This window comes from Scardinius erythrophthalmus (assembly GCF_964197995.2).
Source record: "Scardinius erythrophthalmus genome assembly, chromosome: 2".
NCBI classification, from domain to species: Eukaryota; Metazoa; Chordata; class Actinopteri; order Cypriniformes; family Leuciscidae; genus Scardinius; species Scardinius erythrophthalmus.
This window is the reverse complement of record NC_138222.1, coordinates 51,594,565-51,618,156: the sequence shown is the minus strand read 5'-3', so window position 1 is coordinate 51,618,156 and position 23,592 is coordinate 51,594,565. Positions and strand designations below refer to the sequence as shown.

Here is a 23,592-nt window from a genome sequence, read left to right as displayed (position 1 = left end):
TTTTGATACATTTTAATGTCTCCTGATTAATAATAATAATAAAAAAAGTACTCGAATTGTTATCAATAATTATTACATTTATTTACAGTATTTTCATACAAAAAACAGCGAATGTACAGACTTATATAAGATCACATTTGTCATCTGCAAAAAAATAATTTATTTGTTATTTAAACATCGGGATGTCACCCAAAAAAACATCTGGAACACCACATTACACAGAATTTAATATATAAAATCAAATATTTTTAATTATAATCTATTCTTATTAATAATACTCATTCAGAATGCTTTTTTCAACTGTGGCACACAAATTAAAAAAATAAATCCTTTGCTTTGGCCTCATCTTAAAATATCTGCACTGTAAGCATGTGTGTGTGTGTGTGTGTGCGTTACCGACTTAAAGCATACAGATCTGCCTTTAGTTTGCGAAATGAGGGTCGTTTTCTTGGATCATACTGCCAGCACTGACACATGAGGGCATAGATTTCATCCGGACAGTTATTCGGGGCCGGCATACGATATCCTAAAAACAAAAACAAGACATAAAAAAAGATTTAAACAACACTTGCTTTGCAAACAGGCAATAAGCCATAGTTTGGTGTGTGTGGTACAGTATGTGTACAGTATGTGAAGTACCTCTCTCCACCTCGTCTCTGGTCTGTTGGTTATTCATGTTATTTGGTATGGTATACGGTGTGACTCCTCTGGAGAACGTTTCCCACAGCAGCACTCCAAAACTCCACACATCACTCTCAGTGGTGTATCGGCCTGATGAAACAACAGAGGGCAGCGTTGAGACATGAAACCCTCAATCGTGACCAGTCAAACATAATGGATACTGTGTGCTTCGGGTACAGACTGATCCCCCTTAACTTAGCATAAAATACTTAAGAAACAGAACTAAAGCAGCACATATAGTGTCTAACATCTGTTTTAGTTCTTTTTTAATGAAGGTGACCAGATTTCTCATGGTGGAATTCAAAACGGGATGGACAGGCATCTTTTTTTTTCACAACTTGCTGCGCATTATAACTTGATAAACTCTTTTTAAATATATTTGTTAAACATGCTTTTTTGACATTGCATTTGACTTGATCTCCTCCACACTCTTTAATATCCCTTTATACCAATTAAGGAAATAAGAAAATACGGGACAAAGCATGCTTTTTTCATAATAAGTCAGGACACTAAAAAAAGAGCTGAAATACGGGACTATCCCAGGGAAAACGGGATGTCTGGTCACCCTATTTTTAATGGATCAATCTATTGGCAATGTTTGCTTAGGGGAGCTATTATACAAAGTCTTGATTTAGTTTTTGGGGTCTAGTAGAATAGGTTTTCATGCTTAAATGTTCAAAAAACGTGTGATTTTTCACATATTTTACATTGATGCAGCACTTCTCTTCCCATTAGTCAGTAACACTCCGTTTAGTTCCGGTTTCTATGAATCCCCTCTTTACGAAAAAGTGCAATGTGCTCTGTTTGGGCTCTGGACCATTGTGTTGTGATTTGTCAACTGCTTCAGAAATGCGTGTTTCCATAACCCAGAGCTTTAACAGACTACAAACTTGGGAGAAACCCAACTGAGCCTGGTTTCTCCTAAGGTTTTGTTCTCCATTCTGTTACCTGATGGAGTTTGGGTTCCTTGCCACTGTCGTGCTTAGTTGTGGAAACTTAATATTCAACAACATTATTGATCTGACTTACTGACGATGTTGAATGAGAACTGAACTCAGCCGGACGATGACATCATTTTTTTGCAGAACTGCTTTATAGATGAAATTAACTGATGATCTTTACAACGGAGCTGAATCAACACTGAACTGACTTGAGCAGAACAACAGCCGAAATGCGTCATTTTCCTGTTATCACTGTAAAGCTGCTTTGAAACAATCTGTATTGTATAAAGCGCTATATAAATAAAGGTGACTAGACTACAGACGCAACTCAACCAGGCCTCTAATTATTTAAATGAGGAACATTGTGATGTGTACGTTCCCTGAAGAAAACTCGCGACTTATCGAGGCGTTTCAGGGAGTTCAGACACAGTGCGCACTGATATTGAAAATATCTCCCTACAGAAATGTAAAAAAGCATAATAGGCTCCTTCAAGTGATTGTTGGTACCATAATTGAGGGCCTCTGGTGCCGTCCATTTGACTGGGATCTGCTTCATTCCTCCAGTAGCAGAATAAACACCATCCTGCTCCTCACGAGACATACCAAAATCACTGATCTTCACCACGCTCTCCTCTCCCACAAGACAGTTGCGGGCAGCCAGATCTCTACAGAGAGAGACAGGGAAAATTGGGATTTATTGTAGGCTGCTCTGAAAAAAAGGAAAGCATAGTGTAGAGAGAGAGCAACCAGAGCACACTAGAAAAAAAAGTATAAGAATGACAGACAGAGAAACACAGAATGCACTGGCTCTATTAAAACTCAATCCTTTCGAGAGACACTGAACCGTTTGACACAGCATGAGGGAAACAGGCACTATCAGATTTCCTCTCAGTCTCATTATCCCAAAATCTTCCCATCGGGCATTGCTTGCAAACCACTGGTAAAAAGACTTAACCATAATAGAGAAATACCTAGAGTCTACTTATTCGATTCAATAAAAAACAGCTGTGAGCTCTTTATGAGGTCTGCTAGCGCTTTATGGATCTACTATAGTTTTTCAGCGTTGAGACTAGGATCTTATGCAGTATATCACTATATTTCATTGTCTTTCTATTTAATTTTCAAACTCTCACCGATGAATGCACTTCTTGTTTTCCAGGTACGCCATGCCAGATGCAACATTTTCTGCCATTCTGATCAACATGTTGGGCTTCAAGTTGTGGCCCTCTGTGCGCAAAAAGGTTAGAAAGTCCCCTCCTGTCAGAAGAATACGCCATCAAGAGACTTGAACATTTTAAAGTAATAGTTCATCATTTATTCAATGATTTAATACTTTTAATAATTAAAAATATATATTAATTTAATAATAATAAACAAGCAAATAAACTTTTGTTCTTCAAAAAAAAAAAAAAACCCTATCATATAGATTAAGAGGATTTGCAATATAAGACACGAGACGTGTGAACTATGTTTATGGTGCTTTTTACCATTTTTTAAGCTTAACAATATAAATCATGATCTACTTTCACTGTTACACTGCTAAACATCTTTTGAGTTTTGTGATAGAATGACAGTCATACAGCTTTGGAACAACTTGAGAGAAGTAAATGATGGCAGAGTCTTCATTTTTGGGTGCACTGTCCCTTTAAATGAAAGGTTTAGATGTACCTTGGACTAGCTCCATGATGATATATATTGGCTGTTTTTGAGTGCAGACGCCGATTAGCTTCACTATGTTTGGGTGGTCGTACTGTTTTAGGATCCTGAGACAAAAATGGAGATAAGTTAGTTAAATGAGTGTGTATGTGTGAGTACACGGTATGTGTGTGTTAATCAGTGTATCTACAAACCGGGCCTCCATTAGGAACTTGTTCTTGTGTTCTGCAGGCAGATTCTCTCGGCAGGCTTTCACAGCGACTGGCGTATTGTCTGAACGCAGGCGGCCACTGAACACCTCACCAAAGTTGCCCTAATATCATCCAAAATGTTACAAGCAGCAAGTTAGATCATATTTTTTATCTTTACTGAAATTTCAATCCTTTTATATAACACAGAAGATATCCAGGCTTACCCGACCAATGCTCTGTCCAAGGATGACATCGTCATGCTCCAAGACCCACTTATCCTAAAAACACCCCCACAAAAACTGTATTAATCGATGCAAACATCATAATGACTGATCAATCACAGCACTCAGCAGCAGTGGTCGACTGATAATAATATTAATGGCCAATGCCCATATCTAGATATCTATAATGCCCATTCTCTTAGAAGACACTTCAAATATAAAAGTTCAACTATAAACTTTTAACTTCTGAAAACGTTAAGGTAATCTTCCAAATTCTATAAACGTCCTTTATCATTTGATATCATTAGTTGACTTAGTTGTCTGAGGTGTGTAGCTGAGCCAAAGAGAGTTGGTACTGATCCAGACTTTAGTTTCAGACGTTCAGCAAGCCCAGCTCTGTATTGACCCAAGTTGAGGAAACAGTCGTCGGTGAAATGTTTGCCGCAGACATGCACAACTTTGGGAAGTTGAGTCGGCGCATTTCCAGACAGAGAAAATTAAACTAATCCACTGGTTCTTCTTTTGGGGCTTGGATGAAGGAACTAAAAAAATGCTTCGATGTTCATTTGTACATCCAATTATTGAGCAATTATTATGCTTCGCTCGCTCAAAAGCCATGATATCTCTCGTGGACAAACTAAAATCCTACTTCCTAGCTCTTTTTCTCATGGGCGGAAAATATTCTCTGGGCGGGCAAAGCAGAGAAAGGGGAGGTAACATTTCTCCTTATAACGTCATAAGGAGGAGATTCAAGATCAGCGCGGTTGAGCTTCCATTTTCTCACAGGCAGAGAAAGATAGCAAAAGCTCGATTTACACCGATTAAAATTTCAAGAAACTTGGGGACCATATACAGGCTAGGGGAACTCATATTAATGTTAAAAAACCTCAGAAAGTGAAAATTTCATGTCATGGGACCTTTAAATGTTCTTTAAGAATCTTTGCGTAAAAAAGGTTACTTTGTGACAAAAAGGTGTACATTTATGAACTTTTTTTCAAGGTGAACCTTAAAGGACAAACAAACAAACAAACAAACAATAAATAAAAAAATCCTTATTATTAGTTAATTTAATAATTAATACCAATTATTATTATTATTATTGATGTATTACATATTTGAATAATTTAACAGTTTAACAACGTAATCTTAATGTCATTATTAATTTATTTCTGACTAAAACTAATATTTTTGGATTGTGAGTTATGGATTTTTTTCTAATAATATTTTCTAATATTATTATTTTATTTATTATAATATCATTTGCAAATATACATAAAACCCCAAAATTTTGAAAACAGTTTATGAATAGTTAATCAAATGAACAGGCCTAAGTTAATTGTAGAGACCACTGGTGCCCATGTAGTTAGTACATTCTGAAGTGGACAGGGAAAAGGGAAGCTCTAATTTGGCCAAAGAGGAACTGATACCGCTCAAAAAAAAAAAGTTTTTATTAATAACCTTGGCCAATAGATATCAACCTGTCACTACTCAGCAGTAATATGTATAGTACTTGTGTAACTGGTTTGGGATCAGTGACAAACCTTGAGGATGGGTCTCTTCAGCACAATGTCTGTCCTCTTTGTGACGTTTTGATGGGAGCTGAGGAGATGATTCATTAGCAGTGGTATGGAGGTGAAGCCCTCACCGTCAAGACGATACACACCCTAAATACACACATAAACATGCCATCATCATATAAATGACAGCTAACCATAAGCACGGTTACACTTTATTTCATGGTGTCATTGTTACAGAGTAATTATACATTTAAGTACTGAGTAATATTAAGCAACTACATGTACTTACTATAGGGTCAGGGTAGGATTAGGATTTGGTTTAGGGTTAGTTGCATGTAATTATGCTTAATTTACTGTTATTACTATGGTAAGTACATGTAACATATGTAACAAGGACACTGTAAAATAAAGAGTTACCAAAAGCACCTATAAAACACTCACTTCTGTACTCTGAATAAGGAAGTGCCGGCACTGGCCTCCCCAGTGCACAGACAACACGTATTCTTGTTTTCCCTGGCTTTCTCTAACCAGGAAGTCCCCATCATTCTTCAGCAGTTCCTGAACCTCCAGACGGGGGATGGCACCATGATACCAGCCCTGCTGGGACAAGGGCTTCTCTATCTCGGGCACCGGCGTCAGAGCGGGGGGAACCTGGTGAGATGCATAAAACACGCTACTCTACAGAAAGTTGTAGACACAACAGTGAGCAGGGAGGAGATGAGAGAGAAAGACTGCCACCAAACACAACACCACTAACCATATACTTGGGCTTGAACAAGCTGCTGAGATGGTTCACGATTACGTCTATGTTGAGGTGCTTATGGTCTTTGTCACGCTCCTGCAGGAAAACAACATGACGAATAACACAACGGCATGATAAACGAAATAGTACTTTTGTTAAAAGTTCTTGCACTTCAGCACATGATGCTTTGATTGTTGTATTTAGTTATAGAATAAATTATGATTTTTTTGAAAATGAAAATAAACCTTGTATTCTAAACTAAATAAATTCACATCATTTATATTCCCCCAAGCGCACATGCTTGAAATATGTTTTTCTTTTAAGCAAAACATATCTGTTTGGAGAACGTACAGTTAAATCGGGAGGTCAAACAAAAATGAAAATGATTTACAATTCATGTCTCAGTCTTCTGATATATGTAAGAGAAACATCCATATTCAGAGAGGTCAACCAGCAGCATGTGAGTACCAGGAGTTCAGAGTCAACAAAGGTTGCGCAATTCTCATATTTCAAAATCAATGTAAAAACACAGCATGACTGGCTTTGATACTTTACTGTACATCATTATGGTGCTGCATTTTACAGCTCTGAAGAAGCCACTAGATTCTTTACACGGGCCATATTGTGATTTTATTTCAGTCTAGTTATAATGTTCTATTGTTATAAAAGTTTTTCTGCAATAATTTAGTTTTTTATGTCCATTTCTCTTTATCCCTTATAAATAGATGGGACATTTTTGCTCCTGTGCCTTTAAGAGTTCTGTAAAACACCCTCTTCTGCAAGTTTGACTAATTTCCCAACATTTTACTCTTATCATTATTTACTCTGGGTTTTAAAAATATTACTAGTTATCTATGCTACTTCCTTCTACCTTGACTAAATGAACCAAGTCTACAGGTGTCAAGTCAAGTCACCTTTATTTATATATTAGCGCTTTATACAATACAGATTGTTTCAAAGCAGCTTTACAGTGATAACAGGAAACTAATGATCAATAATGCAAAAAGAATTCAATTCTGTTGTAAAGCAGCTCTAAAATGAGAATGACAATTTCAGATGAAAAATTGTGTCATGTAAACAAACATGAAAACAATGCATGGCCTTGTGTTGACCTGACCAGTTTGACCTGACGTCAAAAAGTTGCAGATTTGTTTAAACTAATAGTCTTTCCTCACTGGGGAGGAAGTTTTAAGTTATGGAAGCTACCGTATATGTTCCTATACGGTAACAATGAACTTTTATGAGAAGATTATTCAAAAAAACTGAAGCTCTCAGGACAGATTTACTGAGATGAGAGTGGACTCACTGAGTTGCTGGAGGTGACAGATATCCGATCATCATCCAGGCCTATAGGTGAGACCTCATTATTGCCCAGAGACTGAAGTTTATCGGAAAGAACTCTCCGCTGGGCCTCCAGACGAGCGCGAGCCACCATGGACAGAACTACCTGCTGTCTGCTGTCCTCCAGAGCATTACGCTTACTGAACTGATACACCCTAAAAAAAACAAAAAAAACAGAGGAGGACAAGCTCTCATTAATACACTTTTTTTTGTTGAGAATTTAGTGAAATCTAAATGTTCTTATTGTTTCAAAACGATTTGATTAGATTCGTTTTGATTCAGTTCCTTTTATTGCCAGTCGAAGCACAAGAAGACTAGTTGATATACTATATATTGCAGAATGCTTCCATTAAAGGTGCAGTAAGCAATTTCTGAGAAAAACTGTTGAAAGTGCTGTTTAATGTATTAATACTAGTGTGGATTTTTTTTCTACCATATTCACTCATGACAGTAAAATAGGGCATTCTAAGTCAATCAACCGCAGTATTTCCTCTCTCATTCAGTAGAAAATATGGTTAACACCTAGTCATGCTTGGAAAAAAAAAATGTCATATAGCATGAAACCAGTATTATTTTGAAAATTTTGGATTTTTGGTCATACCGCCCAACACTACCAGAAATTTCCCATCAATGACGGGGAGGCGTTGTGTCATAAATGTAATGTGTGTCTCATTTTTATTTTAGTCCATAGATGAACGTTGTGAGGGATTTCCCCAATCCTCAAAAGAGGAGTGACATCAGCTTGGATTTCTATTATAAAAGCTTCGATGGCGTCAATGGCGGTTCTCTCTCTTTGTTGGATGTTCATGGTGGATCTTTACGCCTCTCTCCTCTTTGCTGGAGTAATCTAACTTTGGTTATAGTTTCATTTGGATTTTGGTGTTTTTGTTGACCCTTTGGAGTATATTAACATTTAATGTTCTTTATTTTAATCTCTTATCAGTAACAGGTAATGGACCTATTTTTCAGTTAATGTTTTAATTATTTAGAAAGTTCAGCGAGGGAAGCAGAAGCGTACTGTGGTGTGTTTGGAGAGCTCACAGACTCACCTCTGGCCTATGTTTGCAGAGCCTTCCTCATTCTGTAGATCCAACTCCAGCTGGTTGACAGTGGCTTGCTGGGAACCAAGAGTACTAGAAAGACACAAGAGCTCCTCCTCCACAGCGGTGAGCCTTGGAGGAGAGAAAATATGAGAAGCCACAACAGCGCAAAATGAGTTGTGATGCGTTAGAAGATAGCCAAAATGCTGAGGGCCAGAAATAGTGAGTTACAAATTATATAACATCATGTAAATATGTGTGTGAATCATGGAGCATGACTATATTTGCTTGCATGTGCATATATTTGCATACTACTGTTGAAAAGTTTGGGGTCAGTAAGATTTTTGAAAGAGGTCTCTTATGTTCAGCACGCATTTATTTGCTCAAAAATACAATAAAAACTGTAAAAATGTGAAATTTTAAAATCATTCTGTTTTCTATTTTAATATATTTCAAAATGTAACTTAAAGGGCTGTCAAAGTTAGCGCGTTAATAGCGCGTTAACGCAAAATCATATTAACGGCACTATTTTTTTTACGCTCGATCAACGCAGCGTGTATTTTCTGTTTGACCCGTGGCCCAAAACCTAGTTGGAGAAATGGAGATACACAGTGTTGCCAACTTAGCGACATTGCAGACCCCTTTAGCGATTTTTTCCCTTCAACAAAGCGCCCAAACCTTATTTAGTTTCTGAGAATCTACCGGTACCGCCGGTACTGCTCTCCCAGCACGCGGGAGATGGGTCGCGTGGGACCCTTAATGGGTCGCGTTTCAGTCACCATTTCATATTCATTCTGTTGTTTGACAACAGAAACAGTAAAATATACCAATGAAAACAGTTTTATTGAGAATTTAGCTTCATCAAAATGGGCACAGAGAGAGACAAACTATAATGTAGCCTAATAATAAATAATAAATGTACATTTATCATTTTCAGAAGAGCTGCCCTGTCATGCAAAAATCTAAACATGTTTGTGTTAATTGCTCAGTGCAGAGAAAGAGAAGTAATGGGAACCTGGTATTTCTTTGTTCTTTCTACATGTGTCTAATAGACATGAACAAGTTCTTTGAAAAACATCTATGACCTTTGAAACATGTCTCGTCTTCATGCTCTATGTTGACTATGGTTTCAATAATAAACATACATTTGCATAAAGCATCCATATTTATCCATGCCCACGTTGATTAGAGTATTACAAACTTGAAAAGTATTAATTTAAGGTACATTTAGAACAAATAAAAAATGTGCGATTAATCACGAGTTAACTCATGACAATCATGCGATTAATCGATTAAAATTTTTAATCGATTGACAGCCCTAGTAACTTGATCTTGTGATGCGAAGCTGAATTTTCAGCATCATTACTCCAGTCTTAAGTGTCACGTGATCCTTCAGAAATAATTCTAATATGCTGATTTGCTGCTCAAGAAACATTTTATCATCAATGTTGAAAGCAGTTCTGCTGCTTGACATTTTTGTGAAAACCATGATGCATCTTTGATGAATAGAAAGTTCAACAGATCAACAGATATTTTGGTCAAATAAAAGTCCTTGTTGTCTCTTTTGATCAATTGAATGCATCCTTGCTGAATGAAAGTATAATTTCTTAAAAAAAAAATCTTTAAAAAAAAAACATATTACTTTTCTTGCATTTCAGTATTTAGATGATCCCATGATCAATGTGTGGTTTTGTGGTTTCTGCATGAACACATTGTGAATTACTAAATGTGTGTTAAGAAAAAACCACACACACACGCGTACACACACGCACACACACCCACACCCACACCCACACCCACACACACCCACACACACACACACACACACACACACACACACACACACACACACACACACACACACACACACACACACACACACACACACACACACACACACACACATCAAAAAAGACAATTCCAGAAATTCACATGACAGTTTCAGAAACAAAAACAAGGCTCCAGTGGGTGATTTCACTTCTGTCTTTCTATAACATATGTGCATTCACTTGCACTACTATGCTACACAGCGATGTAAAGAAAGAATAAACTCACCGATGCTGGATTCCCTCTACTGTGAGCTCATTGAGCTGCAGATCTTCAGGCATTAGACCTTCAGCATCCTCCAACAAACTGCTGTCAAACTCCACACATGCAGGAATCTCTCCTCTTGACCTGCACAGAAACATATAGTACATACATGTGCATGAAGAAAGATGTGGCCATTCAAAGGCAACATGAAAGGACATTTGCAATGCATTCCAAATGCATTGTATAAAGCAGAATATTTAACAGGAAATAATGCAGGGAAGGACTTGATTTTATCAATCATGATTTGATTGGACTGTAAAAACTGGGCTATGTTATTAGTTATATTATGTTGCCTCGCCCACATGGCCTTAGTTAATATTTGGTTGTTTATGCAAGAAAAACATTTTCATTCTATATAGACAGACATTTAGCATTGTGACACTTGTTTGGTCACATTTATTCACAAACAACTTATTTATTTATGATTGTATGAAAATATTTAATTACAATATAATAGCTGTTTTGCCAATGACCATTTATTTTTGGAGGAAAAGCTTGAAATTGACTTATTTTATGTTATTTATAGTAGCCTTCCACTTTCACACAGCTCATGCACCAGCAAGGTACTTCCTATTAAAAGGCCTGAGATTGTGAGCAACTGTTTGACCTCAGCTTTTTTTCTTTATAATAATAATCACTGATGAATCATGCACAATAAGACCTGGAACATTTCTTATGAAAGTAAACAGGATCCATTTTGATTTCATGTCGACTCCACGAGACGGGAAGTTAGCAAATGTGTGCAACATCCTTTGTTCTTCTGGTCTAGTTTCCCATTGCATTCCACAAAAACTGGGAACAAAAGGGAATGTTAATGTACCTGTTCTGCTGAATGAAGCTCTCGTACTCTTTGTGAGGCTGGATGGCCTTCAGGGCGTTGGCCATTTCAGTGTGAACACTCACTACCTCATCATGAAGCAAATTAGACAGATCAAAATATTCCTGCAGAATCTCCTTCCTAAAAAAAAAAGCAAGTAAACCACACTAGTCATATGTGTTTTAACGCACAAGACGCTCAGCAAAACTACTTCTTCTTTTCAACTAACTGTAAACTATGTGAGTAACGACTGTTAACATTGCTTGTGAGAACTGAACAGGATGACATATCATCCATTCAAAAAAGCAGAAGTCTATAACTGTCACTGTGCTGTGTTTCTTAAAATAAGGCAACGAGTTCATAGTGTGAATTTCACTTTTATGCTTTGGGGTGCGACAACCACAGACGGTTCACCACTGCACAAGCTGGCAGTTATATTCAGTTATGAATTACATTAATCAAATGTCTAAATGTCTACTTAACATCTGACAAGAAACGTATTGCAGATGAGCAAACAGTCTAAAAAATCATCTTGCAGACGTAAATGCAGACATCAAATAGATGTCTCTGTGATGTACGTGTGCTATCAGCGAGCAAACAAAAATTTGAACTTTTAAAACTTTTTGTCAACCTAACAACAAACAGAGCAGCATCAAGAATATCAAAAACTGGCCATTTCTAATTTTATGGGGGGACTTGTCCCTCTCAATCTCTATGGCAGGGGTGCCCAATCCTGCTCCTGCCGATCAACTGTCCTGCACAGTTCATCTCCAACCCTAATCAAACACACCTGACTTTAATTTTCAAGTGATCCTGAAGACATTAATTGGTTGCTTCAGGTGTGTTTGATTAGGGTTGGAGATGAACTGTGCAGGACTGTTGATGGGCAGGAGCAGGATTGGGCACCCCTGCTCTATGGTGTTACAGCCCTATATATCATATCTTCTACATTTCATACATCTTCAAAGTTTAAGATACATTAACAATGAACGACTGCTGTACAAAAAGTTAAAAATATCTTAGGCCTACCTAATGCAGAAGAAGCCGTTTCTTTTTCAGAGTTGCGTAGATGTTGATAGTTGAAGAGTCAGAGTTAGAGCCCCCCCACTCCTTTAATTGTGGGTTTATTAAAAAAAAAAAACGTTGAATATACATTTTGTTTAGTTAGCCTGCTATTTAGCATATGCGTTAAAAAACGCGGGAACAGAACGAGAAGAGAGTGTACTCGTGTACCGCAATACTTGACTCGCGAGTTGTGAGAGAATGGGTCTTCTTGGCTTTTTATTATAGTATTTAAAAATAATCTAACTTTAGCTTACTAATTCTAACCACTGAAATACCCTAATAACACCCTAATCACCTAATAACCCCTGTAAAGGACTGATTTCCCTGTTTAACATTATAGTGCTGGTGTTATTGATGTTCACTCACAGAATAAGCACCATCTCCTCATGCAGCGTCTGCAGGGCTCCCAGCAGGGCCGGCTGACTCTGGCCGTAGTGGAGTTGGTGATGCACCTGGGCGGCCTTCACCGACAGCACATATTCATTGTGATGCTCATGCAGTTTCAGAGTGGCTTTGATGTAGCGCTCCTTCGCTTTCTCCCGTTCTCTGTCTGTACAAAAGGCAACCCACAAACATAAATGAACATGCAAGTGAAAGGTGACATGACAGCTGTATATCTGTCAACAAAAGTGGTAACCTGCAACTTTATAATTAAATTCCACCATTACAAAATTATAAATGCCACAAAGTTGTTGACTTTTGGTAAATGATATATAATTTAAAATTCAAAATATTAAAAATATGTCATTTATGTGATTCGTGCAGAAGGATTTGTATGCGTGCAGGTGGTAGGGGGAATCAGTCCAATAATTGCCTACCATTCATTGTGTAAATTTAATGAATGCATTTCAGTCTAACAAAAATGAAACAGAAAAATAAAAATGGAATAGCTTAGAACTGTAAATAAAATTTAGTGCTGGGCAACGATGAATTCGCAATTAATTGCATCCAAAATAAATTAGATTAATCGTTGCACAGCCCTAATATACACACACATGCATGTATGTATATATCTAAGGAAAATGTGTTATTTATATAATATAAATGATGTATAAGTATATATACAGGCAAATATTTCTTAAATAAATACATGCATATGTGTGTATTTATATATACAAAATAATTATACACAGTACACACATATATTATGTAAAGACAAACTTTTATTTTGGATGCGATTAATCGTGATTAATCATTGCCCAGCACTAAAAAATATACATAGAAAACAGTTATTTTAAGTTGTCATAATATTTCACAATATTATTACTGTGTTTTTGATCAAATAAATGCAGTCTCGGTGAGCGTAAGAGACTTTGGGCCCTATTTTAACGATCTGAAATGCAAGTATCAAGCGCAAAACGCAAGTAACTTTGTGGACGGGTCTTGGCGCTGTTGCTATTATACCGGCGGAATAAATGACTCTTGCACCCGACGCAAATCTTAAATGGGTTGGTCTGAAGTAGCTTTATTATTCATATGTGTGGTTTGGGCGTAACGTGAAATAAACCAATCAGAGCGACATCTCACATTCGCTTTAAGAGCAGACGCGCTTTTTCCATAGAAGATTGCTATTATAACGGCGGATTTGCCAGGCGCACGCCAGGAGCGGTTCACAGCCAAGGAGAGCAACACTCTTGACACGGCCGTAAAAGAGAGAAAAGTGACATTGGGGATGGAGAAACCCACCCAAATTAGCTTCGGTTAAACAGGCGTATAATAATTTGGGTAATTGTGTAAGCTAGATGTATACTTTTATCTATCTATCTATCTATCTATCTATCTATCTATCTATCTATCTATCTATCTATCTATCTATCTATCTATCTATCTATCTATCTATCTATCTATCTATCTATCTATCTATCTATCTATCTATCTATCTATCTATCTATCTATCTATCTATCGGAATAATGTATGATTTGCAAAAATGAAAACTGCTGCTTCTGTGTAGATGAGAGGATCAAAGTGTATGTGCGTTGTGCACACGCTACATTGATTATGGCCAAGCATGCGCCCTTAAAATAGCATATGAATAACATGCGCAACGCGCCACTGACTTTAAACAATTTTTTTCCTGTCAGTGGTGCAATTGTTTTCTAAACCTGCAAAATAGCATCAGGGAACGTTTGTGCCGGAACACGCCTCCTCTTTGCCCTGAACCGTTTGTGGAGTCTGTGGAGGGAAAAGTCCGCTGTGCGCGGGTGCAAAATAGGAATGATACATGCGTCGGTGTACAAAGTCAATTGCGCTGGGTGCAAGATAGGGCCATTTAACTTTTGAGCAGTAGTGTGTATTTTTGTAGAAATGAGCATAGCCTATATTTAATCAGGAAGCCATCAAACCACTATACTCCCCCATCTGCCAAGTGCTAAAGGTTGTGAACACTTTGCTTATCCTATAAAAGTCTGATATAAAGTACCCATCTATCATAGTACACTGAAGCTCATTGTAAGTACTGCCTTGCACAGTGCAAATATATCTGCCATTGCTCTTCATATCTGTTGTCTGTAGCTTTATATATTTAATGTTCTATTCATTGTGGCCCATATAAGTGCTGCAAAATGTGCTCTGTGGAGCGTTCACACTTGGGTCATTGGAGAAACCACATTTAGTTTCCTCTGTCAGTGTTACATAGAAACAAGTGTCTTCGTTTAAAGGCAGGTTTTTCTCCTATTGAGTAAACAGATGCCTTATTTACACATACTATCATAAAACCATTCGTGTTTAAACATTAAACAGTTCCTCTTATGTATGTGTATCTCTTTCAGTACAAAGTACCCTATTCAGTCAAAATGAAAGGAAAGTGGCCATGCTTTTTAGAGAACTAGATAACATGGAGGCATCATACCTTTGCTTGCTTCCTGATATTTTCTTTTCGCCTGGGTCGCGTCCCGTACCAGTGGTCTGTAACTGGACTTGAGCCGGTCTAGTTCGATTTGGGTGACCTAACCTTCCACAACAGGACACAAAATAGAAACAAATAAAAATCCAGGTTTGTGCATCAAAATGAGACACGTGTCATGTGCAATCATGAAAGGATTCACTGCTAGATTCACTGCTGACAATTCATTTCACATGTTATTAGCCTGGTTTAGCAATGAGGAAGAATATGCACCATATTCAGCTAATAATAGTTTTTAAAGCCTCCAGGCTAAACATAACAAAACCCACGAAAAAAAAAAGGTTCTCAACGTTAAACCATTCTAGAATCTAAAGACCAGCAGGCAACTCGTGCATTGGTAATTGCTTCATTAAAGACATCAAACTACATGATTTTCTAAATGATGATTTTGAAAACTCGTTTAATAAAATATTATTTAAAAAGTTCATTTAAACTCATTTAATGATTTTCTAAACTCAAACTAAATGAGTACAAAAAGAAGTGCTATTTGTTCACATACATTTCCTCTATCTAAAATTAGATTCTGCCAGACGTCTAAACACATACACAAAGCCAGATGTGTGCTCATATAATAATATTATAGTAGTGAGCAGCCTGTAAAGGTGGAGCTATGTGGTTTGTAATGTGTTACGAGTGGATTTTAGCATGCTATGAGGTTGATTACCAGCCCTAAAAAGAGCCTCCTCCCTTTGCTTTATTAAACTGATCAAAAGTGACAGCATAGACATTTATAATGTAATGAGGGTAAATGTAAAAGGGAATAGGAAAGGAAAAATTTTGAGCTCAAATAAGCTCGATATGAGCATACATTATATATATATATATATATATATATATATATACATACACACACACACACACACACTCACACTCACAAATAGTACTTCCTCATTTAATGTGCAACTACTTTTACTGACCCTTGACTATCTTCTGTTGCTTCAGAAATCATTTTATACATATGGGTTGGTCTTGTGAAGGGGTTTATAACTTTTGGGAAGATATTTCAATGGCTTTAGTACTTATAATTAAAACAGTGGTATACTGAGTTTTTGGACATTGCATATATATGGAATTATCAGTGGCTCGATGTCATGGTGCAAGAAAAGAAAATGTCAGTATGTAGCTGATCTTAATTTATAGAATTAATTTGTTCCTTTAAGGGCCCTTTCCTTGCGTACAGGGTCCAATTGGGCAGGGGAGGGTATGTTATTTTAGGATATGTGCAGTTTATGTTAAAGGGTTAGTTCACCCAAAAAAATATTTATTCTGTCATTAATTACTCACCCTCATGTCATTCCAAACCAGTAAGACTTTCGTTCATCTTCGGAACACAAATGAAGATATTTTTGATGGAATCTGAGAGCTTTCTGTACCTTCATTGACAGCTACGCAACTACCAGAAAGGTAGTAAAGACATCAATAAAGTAATCATTGTAACTCCAGTAGTTAAATCTCCAACGTGAACTAGCCCTTTAAGTGGGAGAAGTGAAGTTTTTTTCCGTATATGCTTTTGAATTTTATTAAAACTAGAAATGAATAGTTAATTACAAAAAGAACTCAATTTCCAACGGTAGCATATATAGAAAATTATTAATATTGAAAATTGTTCAGCAAATTATCATAGTTACAACAGTTACTGTTCTGCAGAAAACATTTACAGTACAGTCTGTACAGTGTCCTGTAAAATTATCATTTAATACAGATAGCAACAGTAAATGTTGCCTTACGACAGTGTTATTCAAATGGCGGACATAATTGCACCATTTTACATTTTCTACAGATTAAAGTGAGCAGCGCGTCAAAACAACAGAGCGGTTCACACAACAAGGACTCAGGTAATGATCTTTTGGAACTATATCTATAATATTTTTTATCTAGAGCCAAAAGTAGATACTTTCGCTAAACTAAAACACTGCAGAAATCGAGAATTCAGCTAATACATTTATTTTGACTGTTTAACTAAACCAGGTTTGAGACAAGTTAACGTGTGGCGTCTTTCAATCATTTAGTATTATTAATCAGCATAAAAAGAGCATTTCATAATAAACAATGTTACAATTTGGAAAACTATTTAGAGATGGCAAGGGAAGACAAAAAAAAAACGTTGAAATTACTCGTTAACTTTCTGTCCTCATGATGAGAGTTTTGATTGGATTATGTACATTGTTTATTGCTATAAAATAAAATATTTTTTGCATTTCCCTTCTGTTCTAGTTTCATGTCCTACATTTGGCATTGAATACTAATAAAAAACGTTTTTAATAATAGTTGCAATAAGTGCCTTTAAGCTCCGCTAATAAGAAACACATCTGTACGTGTGAGAATGTACTTGTTACGAGAGCGTAATAGTGAAGTGATGTGCGTGTGGCGCTGACCCTGCACATCTCTTGGCTGAGAAGGTTCCACTGTTCCCCGTAAGTCTTCCTCAGCTGCTGTTTGTCCCGGATGAGGAGGGTGAGTTTGCTGAGGGGTCCCACCATCAGATCCTCCGAATGCTTGCGCATGATCCGACTGAGACTCTCCGTCTGACTGACCAGCACATTCCACGACTGTAAGAACGAGGAAATTAATGCAATTTTAGGATTTACAAGGCATTGAAACATTTGAATGCATGATTATATTTTATTGTGGTGCACTTATCAATGCTTGTAAGTGCTAAAGTGAAGGCAAGAATCCAAAAAAGACTTGGGTATCAAGTCCATCAAAGCGCATCCATCCATGATAAAAGTGCTCCACACTGCTCTGGTGGGTTAATAAATGCCTTCTGAAGTGAAGCGATGCGTTTGTGTAAGAAAAATATCCATTTTGGCTATATCCAGACAGCCGTACGCATCGACTTACGGCGAAAGACTAACCCTTGAACTTGAAGCACAACGTAAAGACGAAAGCGGTTGACCAGCCCTGTTTGTGTGAACCGCGAGAGGCGTCAAAGCTTACGCTACTCCTACATTCTACAACATACATCGTCAAGTGTTACTCTTTTGGCGCAAGTCGACTTGCATAGGCCGTCTGCCGGAAGCTAGTTATTTTAGTCGATAAAGTTTTAAATATGGATATTTTTCTAACACTAATACATCGCTTCACTTCAGAAGGCCTTTATTAACCCGCCAGAGCAGTGTGGAGCACTTTGATCATGGATGGATGCGTTTTGATGGACTTGAGTTGATACCCATTCACTCCCATTATGAAGCTTGGAAGAGCCAGGAGATTTTTTAATATAACTCTGATTGTATTCGTCTGAAAGAAGAATGTCATATACACCTAGGATGGCTTCAGGGTGAGTAAACCATGAGCTAATTTTCATTTTTGGGAGAACTATCCCTTTAACATCATGTGGAAAGTAAGGATTCAGACTCAATGCATTACTTAAGACCATTTTAGTGTGGATAATATATCATCTTAAATCTCCAATATACATTGAAATCAACCATGGGAACTTTATACTTGCTAAGGAGACGCTTCCAACCTTATTGAACTGGCTGATGTAGTCGATACCTCCTCCAGGCTGGGAACCCTCCAGTTTCTCAACAATGGCTGACATCTGATGCAACTGTACGGAGAACTCGCGATCGCTCTTGGCCCTCTGCGTGATCCATTTCTTCATAACCTCCATCAAACGCAGCTCAGAGTCTTGTAGTTTCATTAGGGCGGCGTGACCCTGAGGGCACCACAAGTCCTCCGCAAAGCCCATACCTGCAGCTCACTACAACTGTCTGGGAAACATGCGCATCGTTACCATCGTTGGGATGTCATGCTGTTTTCTGATGTTCCAAATGTGTGTGAAAATGTTGTCAAAAACAATAACAAAGCGTCAAATTACCTATCTGTCAGCAGCAGTATGCAGGTAAAACAAACGTTCTGGTCAGATCAATGAGAAACAACACAAATCGAGATCTACGGAAGGAGGAAGATTATTTTAGAATTTCAAAATATCTAAATGTGCATTTCATGGCATAATTAAAGCATTTTGAGTGCCTGTCGCAAAGTTTATTGCAAAAAAAGTAGGAGTTTTCAAATGCTTTCATTTCCTCAGTGGCAATTCAGGACAAAAAAAGTGATGTTGTTTATACTGACCACTTCCCGTAGAGCAACATCATTTCAGATGTGAAAGGTTATTTTATAATGAACAGCTCAGTCATAAGGAACAATGCTGAAAAAGTTAATGATTTACAGTGCATACAGTCTACTTACAGAAAGAAAAATACATTGATATTGTTCCATTTTTGGTTTGTGTAGATATGGTGTTTACTCATTAGACATTAGTCACATTTGGTTAACTGTAATAAGATGGAAGACATTACGTTTAAAAAATATGCAACCAGATGTTCAAAGATAAAAAAAAAAAATAATAATTTTAAAACAAGTAAAGGTACTTTATTTCGACAGTCCACTTTTACTTATGTAACTTACTTTACAACCAGTCTGACCACTGACTATAAGTAACTTTGCAAGAACGTCAACTTGTTCTACTAATAGAAATTCGAGTTGCCTACTCTGAATAATGAGTAAGTGGACATGTAACGTTAGTGCAAATTAATGAGAGTTGAGAGACATGTAGCGCAAAGTTACTAGCCAAAGAAAGAACTCTATTAAAAAATATATTTTACATTAACAGAGCTGAAAAATAAATTGTTTATTGTCTGAAGGGGATGTCGCCGTGACGTCACAGAATCGTCTCTTCTATTATGTCGGTCAATGAAACATGAATACAAAAACATTATTATCTTATAATGATGCTCTTAAATCAGACAAACATATATATTCTTTAAAAAAAATCGATTATGTAACACTAGAGCTCCGAATAATTCATTGTCGAGACCTGAAATTGTGTGAATTCTCACCTCAGATGTGTCTGGCGCTGCAACACGTCCTGTCAGAGCGACCGGAACACGTAAGTATCCATTATAACAAAGCGATGAGAAGAAAAGAGGGCGTCGAAACGAAAAATACTGGAGATGGTGAAATGAGCAGGGCGACAGACGAGCTCTTGTGTTGACAGGGGAGGCTGACTGAAACTGTACTGAAACCAGGAAGACAGTCCGGCAGCAGGACGCAGACTCACTGCATTCAACAGGATTAAACCTCTAATGCACCACAACCCCTCAGTTACACAGGTACTAACATGTCTGCTAGGAATGCATTTATGTAGCCTACATTCATTAAAAAATATACAATACATAAGTATTGTAACTATTGATAAAAATAAACATGAACAGTAAAATTCAGAAAAAAAATTAAGAAGCTCATGACATTGTACATACAGTATCTCACAAAACGTATACATACATACAGTATCTCACAAAAGTGAGTACACCCCTCACATTTCAGCAAACATTTTAGTATATCTTCTCAAGGAAAAATACTATAGAAATGAAACTTGGATATATTGTAGAGCAGTCAATGTGCTGCTTGTATAGCAACATATATTTATCGTCCTCTGAAAATAACTTAACATACAGCCATTATTGTCAAAATAGCTGGCAACAAAAGTGAGTACACCTAATGTGAACATATCAAAACTGTGTCCAAAGTGTCAATATTTTGTGTGAGCACCATTGTTACCTAGCACTACCTTAAAGGAGAACTCCGATCAATTCTAACATTGACATTTTTTTGCACATTTGGAGTGCTGTCAATACAGAGAACAACGACAAAAATCGGTGTTGCCTACACCGAGTTATTCTATTTTTAAAATTTGCACCCTGTTAACTTCAATGGGGCAAGTTTTAAACCTGCTTTTAGCCTCTTAACATCCTTGATGTGTCATTACAAGTGCACAGAAAATGTGAGTGATTCCTTCTGAGTGAACACGAGTGAATCTGACTGCAGTAGATGTGAAAGATAAGTATAAAAATGATGTTATTTAAGCCAGCGCAAATACCTGTGTTTACATCCTGTTTTCAGTTGAAGTCCAAAGTAGTCGATTGCCGAGTTCACGCGCATAGGTTTAGTTACCTATGATCACGCAAGCAAGGCAGTTGTCACCTTAGGCCCCGATCACACCTGACGCGTTTTTTGCAGTGAGAGGCGCCTGTTTTCAATTGGTTTCCTATGGCAGCGAGCGTTCTGCGCCTCGCGTTTTTGAAGTTGAAAAAAAAAGCAACTCCGAGCGGAAAAAGTGCCCGACGTCATCGCGTTTTTTTCCACTGTCCAATCGAGTGAATGGAGAGGCGGGCCTTCCGTTTTAGTGATGAAAGCTACAGTTGATTGAACGCCCTGAGAGTGCGATGATAGAGGATAAACTTGTGGTGCTCTCGCGGGTTACCAGGAGTTTAACGACTCCACGACATACCTGTCAACCCTCCCGTTTTTCCCGGGATTCTCCCGTATTTTACATTGCTATCCCGCTATCATCCCGTTTAAATATTTTCCCGTATTTCTCCCGTATTTGTAATCTTTCTATAATTTTTTTTAAAAAATCCCAAAGGGCGCAAACCAGTTAAGCGGAAATCCCGCCCTGCAGCTAATTTCATTGGTTAAGGTTACAATGACGGGTAGGTTTAGGGGTCAGTGTTTGGTGTAGGCAATCAGTACTGTGATTCACATGACCAATAAAATCTTTAGAATCGGCTGTAGGGCGGGATTTCCACTGAAGTAGTTTGGGGGAAAAAATCGCGCAAAGATCAGCAGCATCCGAGGATGGATGAACATGAGAGAGATGGCATTAACACACGCAATTATGTCAAAATGTCCGTTTTGTCGAGTATCCTCATAAGAACAGTCTGAGCAGTCTATTAGTTAAAAAAAAAAAAAGTCGTAAATGAAAGTAAAGAGTTGTGAGAGAATGAGACGCGTGTAAGATCCGTCAGCGACTGTTTTTAAAGAGACAGTAGCCAATAAAGCTTTCTGTCAGTAAAGTTAATCAAAGAACAAAGGTAACAGAGAAAAGCACTCACTGCTCTTGACTAAAGATCTTTTTTTTACTTTAATAAGGATTAATCTATGTACAATTTAAATTGTATGCAGTGCAAACTGTTTTATAACTTCAATTTCTGTATATTTTTCCTACCTGTTAGACAAATATTTAAAATATACTGTTTTATGTTTTTCTACATTAATTTGGAGATTAATTGTGAAATTATTACATTATAAAATGTAAGTTTTTTTAATGGCAATTAATCGTGATTAATTAATGTAGTTAATTGTTGCAATTGATAAAAATAAATAAAGAAACATGAATAAGTCTTAGGCCTATGTTTATTTTAATTGGATAGTATGTATGTATTTATTTATGTTAATATCTGCGCAATTAACGTCTATTTAGCCTGCCTCTGCCATCCCCATCCCCCCCGCCATTCCCCCAAACCCCCCCCCCCACCCCCCACCCCCGCGCGTTCAGATTTCCCGTATTTTGGTATCCAAATGTTGACAGGTATGCTCCACGAACCGTAACTATCACAATGTTAACAGAAAGTAAATAAAAGTAATAAAAGGCAGATCTGACGTTTACTTGACTGACAGGACAGCTGTTTCAGTGGTTGCCTAGCAACATAAAAAAACGCAGCACACTGCTCGTTCTGTGTGATGGTAAGTGCAGTGCACCTCGCGTTTTCGAACCTGAAAAACGCGTCAGGTGTGATCAGGGCCTTAGCGGTGTGTTTGGGGTCGTTATCATGCCGTTCGGCCCAGTTTCTGAAGGGAGGGCATCATGTTCTGCTTCAGAATGTCACAGTACATGTTGGAATTGTAAGCTAAATCGGTCCAATGGCGGTATCCGATAGAACGGGTGAAGGTCTCTGCGTGTAACTGTCTTTTCCGCGTGGCAAAGTAATTTAGTTCCAATTAAACTTATCTGACTCCATATATATGTTTATAATTTAGTAGCTTTACTAAGCTTTAATAAGAAATGCTCACATCAGATAGCAAGATCTAGCGGCCATACCACAGTCATGATTGAATATTTTGGTCAAAAAAAGACGATGAATCATAGTTATTTCAGTGAGCGTGTTTTGCTGAGGATTACACACATTTTGCACCACTGATGTAACATTGTACAAACTGAGGGAAGTCGTCTGGAAGTCCACTTTTGTTGCAAAACTGGCAGTTTCGTTCTGTCTATATTTTCATTGGATTTTCCAATCACGTTTAGAATAATTGCCAAGGCGCTGACCAGTAAATTGTTCTACACTTCTCTGTTTAACACTTTTTTTGTACAAAAATCCTCCCTTTGAAGACATTGCAAGCCACACTTCAACCTCAACAGGATGCTAGACCTGTCTTAGCAAAGCAGTTCTGGAAACCTTTAAAATGTCACATGTACCTTTGACAAGAGCATTTAAATTTAGCCACTATTATTATAAAACCTTTGTTCAGACACAAACTACTAAAGCTGTGGACTACTAGATTGTCTGACCTACAGAAAATGCAATAAAGAGCTCACAAAGAT

At 37.4% G+C, this 23,592-nt stretch overlaps 1 protein-coding gene across 2 annotated transcripts; it reads right to left on the bottom strand.

Annotated features, from left to right (window-relative positions):
- Positions 1–61: 61 nt before the first annotated feature.
- On the bottom strand, positions 62–20,267 carry fes (FES proto-oncogene, tyrosine kinase). 2 transcript variants are annotated; one of them, XM_081359674.1, is made up of 20 exons: positions 20,048–20,267; positions 19,027–19,100; positions 18,673–18,919; positions 17,582–17,755; positions 15,153–15,249; positions 12,670–12,853; positions 11,242–11,379; positions 10,386–10,505; positions 8,340–8,462; positions 7,256–7,445; positions 5,965–6,045; positions 5,649–5,858; positions 5,232–5,354; positions 3,694–3,747; positions 3,473–3,591; positions 3,291–3,385; positions 2,756–2,879; positions 2,130–2,287; positions 640–771; positions 62–526 (listed from the first exon to the last, which is right to left on the bottom strand). In XM_081359674.1, exons 3-20 carry the CDS (start codon positions 18,895–18,897, stop codon positions 393–395), a joined length of 2,481 nt encoding a protein of 826 aa, XP_081215800.1. In that variant the 5' UTR covers positions 18,898–18,919; positions 19,027–19,100; positions 20,048–20,267; the 3' UTR covers positions 62–392. The 2 variants fall into 2 exon arrangements, with proteins under 2 accessions (XP_081215800.1, XP_081215801.1); XM_081359675.1 differs by having other exon boundaries at positions 287–526; positions 2,756–2,849; positions 20,048–20,164.
- Between the last annotated feature and the right edge of the window lie 3,325 nt (positions 20,268–23,592).